The sequence below is a fragment of the Enhydra lutris genome, unplaced genomic scaffold (genome assembly GCF_002288905.1).
Source record: "Enhydra lutris kenyoni isolate GAN:26980312 unplaced genomic scaffold, ASM228890v2 scaffoldscaffold36, whole genome shotgun sequence".
Classification (NCBI taxonomy): domain Eukaryota; kingdom Metazoa; phylum Chordata; class Mammalia; order Carnivora; family Mustelidae; genus Enhydra; species Enhydra lutris.
The window spans coordinates 13,239,824-13,248,864 of record NW_019154120.1 but is presented as its reverse complement, the minus strand read 5'-3'; the positions used below and the strand labels follow the sequence as shown (position 1 = coordinate 13,248,864).

General features: G+C 40.1%; 1 protein-coding gene across 3 annotated transcripts in view; it reads left to right on the top strand.

Moving 5' to 3' along the window:
• Positions 1 to 6,098: 6,098 nt before the first annotated feature.
• The window catches only part of LOC111154236 (serpin B11-like), a 103,259-nt gene continuing 100,316 nt past the window's right edge, over positions 6,099 to 9,041 (top strand). For 2 of the 3 annotated variants that reach the window (XM_022513718.1, XM_022513716.1), the window contains exons 1-2: positions 7,631 to 7,795; positions 8,289 to 8,357. In XM_022513718.1, coding sequence (XP_022369426.1) covers positions 7,631 to 7,795; positions 8,289 to 8,357 — 234 coding nt within the window. Of the gene's footprint in view, positions 6,207 to 7,613; positions 7,796 to 8,288; positions 8,358 to 9,041 lie in introns of those variants that run through there. The other variant, XM_022513715.1, reaches the window with a different exon arrangement.

Here is a 9,041-nt window from a genome sequence, read left to right as displayed (position 1 = left end):
ATCCTTTCTGATGGCTAAGTAATATTCCATTGTATATATGGACCACATCTTCCTTATATATACATATATATGGGCCATGTCTTCTTTATCCATTTGTCTGTTGAAGGGCATCTTGGCTCTTTCCACAGTTTGGCTATTATGGACATTGCTGCTATGAACATTGGGATACATATGGCTCTTCTTTTCACTACATCTGTATCTTTGGGGTAAATACCCAGTAGTGCAATTGCTGGGTCATACTGTAGCTCTATTTTTAATTTTTTAAGGGATTCCACACCATTTTCCAAAGTGGCTGCACCAACTTGCATTCCCACAAACAGTGTAAGAGGGTTCCCCTTTCTCCACATCCTCTCCAACATTTGTTGTTTCCTACCTTGTTAATCTTTGCCATTCTAACTGCTATAGGTGGTATCTCAATGTGGTTTTAATTTGAATTTCCCTGAAGGCTAATGAAGATCAACATTTTTTCATATGTCTGCTAGCCATTTGTATGTCTTCTTTCTAAAAGATTCCAAGTGAGTTAGCTGACAGTTTACCAAGTAAGGAAGTTCTCCAAGATAGTTAGCTAGTTACCCGAAATTTAAAACAAAACAAAACAAAAAGCCTTCTTATACACCAGCAATAGCTACTTGCAAGTTCAACATTTTGGTTAATTCATTGCATTTAGTTCTATTTGAGATTTTCTTGTTATTCATTCATTTGTTTACTTATAGTCTGCATCTCCCCAGTAGAATGTCAATCTGATGAGAGAAGTGCTCTTTTACATCTTATTCATTGTTGTTTCTCTGTACTTAAACCAGTATCTGACACAGGGAAGATGCTCAAATAATACTGGTTGAATAAATGAATGAATGGAAAAACCAAAGACCCTATTCACAAAAATATCAAAACTATAAAATATTTATGAATAAATCTAATATACATGTGTTTCTGTATGATGAATAACACAAATATGGAAATACTAAAAATACAAACATAGAGTTCAATGATTTGTCAGTGACTATCCATGTAACCACCGTCCAGGTAAAAAAATATATATATAACATTATCATTACTCCAAAGCTTCTCCTGTTCCCCCATATAACTTTCCAATTCTTACTTTCTTCATCCTCTTCAAAGTGTAACCATTATGCTGACTGGCAGCACTATAGTCAAGTTTTGCCTGCTTTTGAATTTCATATAAATAGAATCATACAGTCTATATTATTTTGCATTTGGCTTCTTTTCATCAATATTGTTTTTGATGCTCAACCATTTTGTCATCTATAGCTTTAGTTCATTCTTATCATGGCTGTATAGTATTTCTTTGTGTGAATGCACCATAATTTATGTCTATATTCTACCATCATATGTATCTTTTGGTGCCCATGAGTGCACATTTCTACTGGGTGTGTATCTGAGGTGGAATTACTAGGTCATAGAGTAGGTGTATGTTGAACTTTAATAATGCCTTTTGATTAGTGAAAGTTTTACCTTTTATGTAGTCCAATTTATTAAACTTTACTATTCATGCTAATGTTTTTGTTGTGTTTCATTTAGCTCTGCAGGTCATTTAGAATTGATATTTTGCATATGGTATGAGGCAGTAGTCAAGATTTATTTTTTCCTAATGGATATCCAACTGCCTCAGCATAATTTATTGAAAACACCACTTTCTCCCCATTGCTCTGCAGCAATACTTGGAAAAAAATTGAGTGAGCATATATGCACAGATACGTTTCTGGGCCTTTCTTCTGCCCTATCCTTTGGCCAAATCACACTTAATTATTTAATGACAAGTCTTGCTACCTGATAGAACAGGTCTTACCTCCTCTTCCTTCTCCAGGAGTGTTTTGGTTATTTTTGGCTCTCTGAATCAGCTGGTCAATTTTTTTGAAAAAACAAACAAACAAACAAACAAACAAAAAAAACAAAACCAGAAACTCCTGGGATTTTAACTGAGATTACAGTGATGAATTTTGACAGAATCAACATCTTTGCAATACTGAGTCTTCCAAACCATAAATGAAACATAGTCCTCCATCAATTTAGGTCTTCCCAAGTTTCCTGGATTATGTTTGGAGGGAGGCTTACCCATCTTTCATTTTTACTAGAAATGTGATGGTTTTGGGTACTCTTTCAAAGCATACAGTTAAAAATTTTTCATTTTTGAACTGTATGTTGCTAGTTTATAAACAGTATTTGATATTTTTAATAGTGACCTTGTATTCAGCAATTTTGCTATACTCACCTTTAAATTCTTATATTGTGTGTGTCAATTCCTCTGTGAATAATTTTATTTTGTTTTGGGTCTTGAAACTTATTCAGTTGCGTTGTCACATTTGCTGAATTCATCTTTTTTCCCCCTATTCTTTCTTCCAGCCCTGGTTCAGTTTTGAAGGGGAGCAGTGATAGTGGGCATACTTGTTTCATTTTTGCTCACAAAGACAAAACTGGTTTTCCATCTCTTTATTTCCTCCATTCCTTTCTATCTATGAACTCTACTGAGGAACTTGTAAGAGGAACATATCCCTGGCTCAGTATCTAAAGCGGACAATACCTCCCACATTGATGTATCAGTTCTAAATGTTCCAATCTGAATCTCCAGGGAAATTTCCATAGGCCTTGGAAAAGCTCATCTAAAGGAGATTGTGTGCAAGAATTTCCAAGGAATGTTTAGAAAGCAAAAACAGTGAGAGAACTTGGGATAGATATGAAGACACGTGGTCTTGGTTAGCTTCTCTAGACACAGTGCTGCAGATAGGAGTTCTTGTTCAGGGAGTTTTCTGGGTGGGGAGGAGAGGAGAGGGTTTCCTTGAGAGAAGCAGGACAGGGAAGGGAAACCTGTTCATCAATCATGTCTCAGCTACAGGCTGGATTCACTCTGATCCTGTGGCTGAAGCTCTGGAGGACAAATTACACTACAAAATGAGTCCTGTTTTGTCGCAAGGGGACTGTCCTGTCCTTTTATATCCTTATGCCAGTGAGTCACAGCTGAGGTGTGCCCTGGCTGGGGGTGGCATGCTGCGTGGCTCCCACTTGAATTGTCAGCCAGAATGGCAGCCTCATGACAGGAGCACTGGCTGGCAAAGGGAATCTGCTTGGGACCCAGCAGCAACCATTACATTAAAGGCTTGAAGAAGAAAAATGTCACATGCCAATATCAGTCACAGATGTGCAGAGGTTGTGCCCAAACTTGGGATAGGTGGGGAACCCCTGAGTACTCTGGTTCAGGGCTTAATTATTTTCATGTCCTCACTTGGAAGCACTGGAACCACTTTTATGGTTTCCAAGTGTCAATGTATTTTCTACCATTGGGACATTTTTGATACTGGGAGGAGAGAGCTGATGAAATAGTAGGTTAGGGAGGGGTCCAGCCATTGGAGGCTGTGATGACATTGAAGATTAGGTTTAAGAAGAACAAGGATGAGAATCGGTAACCAGAGGGGGGAATTTTGGAGGCCAGTAATTTACAGTAGGAGCAGTTCCTGGTGGTGATGACACCCAAAGTGTGACCATGTATGTGGATCACAGAGGAGAGGGAAGGGGAGGGTCAGGAAAGTGTGAAATGCCCCCAGCATGGACTGTGAAGATATACAGAGGGGTGGTGGGGTTAGAGAAGACAGGAAGAACTTGTGTGTGCAGAGTGGTGGATGGGGGGGCGATATGGTTGGGGAAAGAAGGGGTAAGTCTCTAAGGGGAACACTGAAGGTGATCAAAGGAAGAAATGCTTCATGCAGAGCAAGAGCATGGCACGAGGCATGGGAACCTTGCTTCCTGAACCCAAGATAAGAGCAGTGGTCTCAGCGAATAATGTGGGATGTGTGGTCCGCAGGGGAAAGCTAGGCCTCCCTGTGAAAGTGCCTGGTAGAGAAAATGCATTAGGACAAAGCAGAAGTCTTGTGGAGGTAGCTGGGCCATTGAACAGGGGGTCTAGGGTCACAGAAAAAGGAATTAGGAGACAAATACTGATAGGCATGTTCAAACATAAAGCATTATTGCCAACTCAAAGATTTCATACCATTTTAAAAAAACCAGCATCTTCATTTCAATGGCATCCAGTCTTAACTCCATAACCACATGCTGATTCTTTCCAAATCTTATTCAATTGGTGTATCTCTCAGTGACAATGAGAAGGTAAAATTAATTAAATACTGTTTTGAGTTTGCTTAAAGAGCTGTAATCAGAATATTAAAAAACAGAAGGTGAATTGTGAGTGTTGAGATTGGCATATATATTACCCGTGCCCTTAGAAGGTGTATCACTGAGCTACTTCCTTTGGCAGACTTGCAGGTGAGAGGGAAGAGTTAAGATGTCCTTCTACAATTTGTTTCTTGGCAACAATGACAAATCTTCATACCCTTTTCCCAAGACTAAAGCTGAGAATAGTCCAAGAACTGTTTATTTTTTAAATTTTTTATGTCAATTCAATTTAATTAACATACAGTGTATTAACATACAGTTTCAGAGGTAGAATTCAGTGACTCATTAGTTACACACAAACCTAGTGTGCATTACATCAGGTGCCCTCCTTAATGCCCATCACCCTTCTTAATGCCCATCACATTCCCCCACCAATCTCCCATCTAGGACCCCTTTGTTTGTTCTCTGTAGTGAAGAGTCTCTATGGTTTGCCTCCCTCTCTGTTTTCCTCTTGTTTTATTTTTCTTTCCCTTCCCCTATGTTTAGCTGTTTTGTTTCTTAAATTCTCCACATGAGTGAAATCATATGGTATTTGTCTCTCTCTGATTGACCTATTTCGATTAGCATAATACTCTCTAGTTCCATCCACATCATTGCAAATGGCAAGATTTCATTCTTTTTGATGGCTGAGTAATATTCTCTCTCTCCCTCTCTCTCTAACTCTACACACACACACACACACACACACACACACACACACACACCACCTCTTCTTTATCTATTCATCTGTAGATGTATATCTGGGCTCTTTTCCATATTTTGGCAGTTGTGGACATTGCTGCTATAAACATTGGGTTGCTTGTGTCCCTTTGAATCACTATGTTTGTATCTTTTGGATAAATACCTAGTAGAAACGTTGTTTCTTAAATAGACTAGTAGAGACAATGGGGATGCCACTGGATTAGCAGAAAATAACTGGAATTTGGAGATGTAATTTATTGATTTTTTTAAATAGTGTTGTTTTCCTGAAATCAGGGAGCTTGTTGGATGTTTATGAATTATTGGTCCTTAGACCAGTGTTTGGTACATAGTAGACGCTCAGCAAATGTTTACTGAGTCAACTAAAATGAGGGATTTCATAATTCATGGAAAGAATGCTTGGGAACAAGAGTGGTGGGTGGTGTGTATATGTGTGTGGTCACTGCCTGCCCCAAATTTCTCACTAATTTTTCTGGTTCTTTTCTAGCAAGATAGCTTTCTTTCATTTTCTTCTTTTCATTTGATATCTTAATAATACAACTGCTAAGTTACCTTTATTGCAGAGACTGGGCTTGTCAGGACCCAGCCTTGTACACCCACGGTAAGTAAAGTATGCATTAAATCAGATCTTCGTTAAGCTATAAACCAGTGGTTTCCAACCTTGGCTGCACATCGTAATCACCTGGGGTGATAAATATTCCAATGTCTTATTCTCACCCTAGAAAATGCTCACTTAAGTTGTCTGGGCATTGTTTTTGTTTGTTTGTTTCCCAGGAGATTTTAATGTGTATCTAAGATGGAGAACCAGTGCTCTGAACAATTTTTTCCAGAGGATCCCTAAGATCACCGGGGAGGAAGGCCCTTTCATGGTCTTTCCACCTGGGCCCCAAATTCACTTGACTTGGCCATTTTGTCCTGAGTTGAGCTCCTGCTTTTAGTCTTATTTTGCTGTCTGGTTGATTTTTATCTCTTTATGCTTGGAATTCCAAAATCCTTTATAAGGGAATTCAAGAATTTACACTCTATTCCTCTACGTCATAAGGTGCACCCTTTTTGAGTTCCCAGAACAATTGCTGACAAGTGCATAACTTTATGGCTACGAGTGGAAGAAATAGGAAATCCAATCCTCAGTTTTGTCAAAAACCTTGTATCCTAATTTTTATTAGGGAAATCGTCATTGAGAAATCAAAGGTTGTTTCACTGGAAAGGCAACGATAATGACTAGGGAGAGGCAGAGAGAGCACTATAAATTTAAGATCTCAACAACTCATGTTACATATGTTTCCTGGTTCCTTGTCAGCCACCTCTGTCTCTTCAAAAATCAGGTAAGTTCTTTCTTTGGCTTTAATTGAAGACTTCTGTGTTTTAAGAACACTTGAGGTTTGTTGATTTGAGAGAAGCAGTTTTGTTGTGCATAGTTTTCCTTGGGCTGGTTTTATTTAAAGCAGAGCCTACACAGCCATGACAGTGTATCTTCATCTTGTTTGACAGTAAGTTAATTCATTTTATTTCTCAGTTAACTTGCAAGGAATCCCCACAAGGCAACTTGGGGGTTTTAACAGCAGATGTAGAATGCCTTAGCAGGGATGGGCCCTTGATGGCCAAAACCCTTCAAAGTATTTAAGCTTGCAAAAAATTTTATTCTGCATTAATCTCATTCTTGTTTTAGGATTTTTCTGAAAGCCTTTGTAAACTACTTATAACATAGCTGGTGGGGAAGAAATTATAAAGTGTGTTTTATTTGTTTATTTATTTTAAAAAAGATTTTATTTATTTATTTTACACAGAAAGAGATCACAAGTAGGCAAAGAGGCAGGAAGAGAGATTAGGGGAAGCAGGCACCCTGCCAAGCAGAGAACCCGATGCAGGGCTCAATCCCAGGACCCTGAGACCATGACCGGAGCCAAAGGCAGAGGCTTAACCCACTGAGCCACCCAGGCACCCCAAAGTGTGTTTTATTTATTTTGGTAAATATTAATTGCTCTTCAAAATTGTTTCTTTTTGTGTGAGATAATGAAAGTAATATGAACTCATGGTACAAGCCTGAAACAATATAGAAAAGTATAGAAAAGAAAACACTCTCGCTCCTACTTAATAATCCATGGCAAAGAGTTATATCTTTGTTCCTCAGGGAAAATTCAGTCCAGAGTAAAGTTTGCATGCAGTTAGGGATTGGGGTTTCAGAGAATGAATGTAACATGCCATTCTCTGCACTAGATCTCAATCTTGAGAAATAGAAAAGATTGAGGAGCCAATATTGGCTTTATTATTTTAAGGCTGCATTGGAGAACACTGCTTAGACCTGAGGTCGGCAGGGATTCCTAGGCCTTCCCCTGGTCTGGCCATGGGCCAGCAGCTGGAGAGCTAGACAGGAATAGGCAAGGGCTGGGCCTACCCGGGGAAGATTAGCACAGGAGGAGGTAGTGGGCAGGCAGATACAGGCAGGCTCTGGGAGAGGATGAGAGAGAAGGAAACCATTTAGGCGTTAACCCTGCTGCCTGGGGAAATGAGAACAGAACACTGTATGCCGCCAGATTGATTCATGTCTCCTGCTCAGAGAAGACCGAGAGAGGGGGGAGAAGCCGACTGCAGTGTTTTCCCTGGGAGGGTGAAAATCTCTATTTTCTGAATCACTGCAGGGAGGGGAAGAGAAGCAGGAAGGGCTCCTGTGATATAAAGCAATTCAAATAAGTGAGATGTTCTTGTTTGGTTTTTGACTGTTGTTGTTCCAGATCTTGCTGGAATCTTCATGGATTCGCCTGGTGCAGCATACACTCAGTTTGGGTTTAATCTCTTCCAAAAGCTGAATAAAATACAAGATGGCAACATCTTCTTTTCCCCTGTGGGCATTTCAGCTGCCATTGGCATGCTCGTCCTGGAGGCCCGAGAAGCTGCCGCGGTCCAGTTACAGAAGGTAGGGAGGCTCTCACTGCTGTCCCACACGGGCTGGTCTCTGGAGGCAGCCAGCCAGCATTACTTTGAAATGGGGTTGGGAAACCAAGAATGCATATGAAGACACAGAGCAATTTCAGATCTGTCAGGAAAGTCCTCCTCCTTCTCCAAATACTGCCATGCCATCTGCTCTCTGGTGCTTGAAATTCCTTTGAGTGAGGATTGATGTGGCCTTGTTCAAAGTCATTAACCTCATAATTAAATATAGAGTGTGAAGAACAGAACCTATTGGAAGAAGTTGCGTAGTCTCCACTGGGCCATAAATGACACATCAAATATCAATACATGAATGGCCAAACCACCGTAGGCGAGATCAATGGTTGAGACCTTTGCTTGATTTTGCAAAGGAGAGAAATATGACCTGTTTACCACTGACGTTTCTTTAACATTTTACTAATTCTGTGTGAGGGTTTCTCTGTTCTGACCACAACCAGACTATTTTCTGTCCCTTCCAGATGCTTTTCTCTGAAAAAGACGCAGAGAGCTCAAGAGTCAAAATCGAAGAAAAAATGGTGAGGAGACAGGTGTTGCAACCTTCAGGATGGCTGCTTCATTGATGTGGGCTCCCTGGGAAAATGTGTAGGAGAGCTAATAGTTTATACTTATTTTTAAGCAATTACAAACACTGCAGCCAAGTGGGGTTTCTAGTATTTTACAATAATACACCCTTAATATTAAGGGGAGACTTTTTAAAAAAGATTTTCTTATTTAGAGAGGGGGAGAGAGAGCACGAACTGGTGGAGAGGCAGAGGGAGAGGGAGAGGGAGAGAAAGAGCCTGTGATGTGAGGCATGATCTCAGGATTCTGAGATCATGACCCGAGCTGAAACCAAGGGTCAGATGCTCAACCGACTGAGCCACCCACGTGCCTTGAGGAGACTTTAAAGCACCTTGACCACTCTGATGTTAAGTGTTCATAGACTGCAAAGTCCCTGTGGCAGTGTGAATGGGTTTAAGAGTTAAACAGATTTGAGTTCAAATCCTGACCTAGTGACTTAATAGCCATGCTACATTGGGCAAGTTATTTTCTTTGAGCCTCCATGATGTGTCCAGTGGAGTGTCTGGAACACACTGGTGACTCACCCAGTAATGATGGCGGTGGTAATAGGCAATGCTATTACTACATTCCATTTTTATTTTAAGTCCCCTTGTTGATATTTTATTTTAAAAATATATTAGCACAGGACCACTGACTTCTTAGGGTCTCTT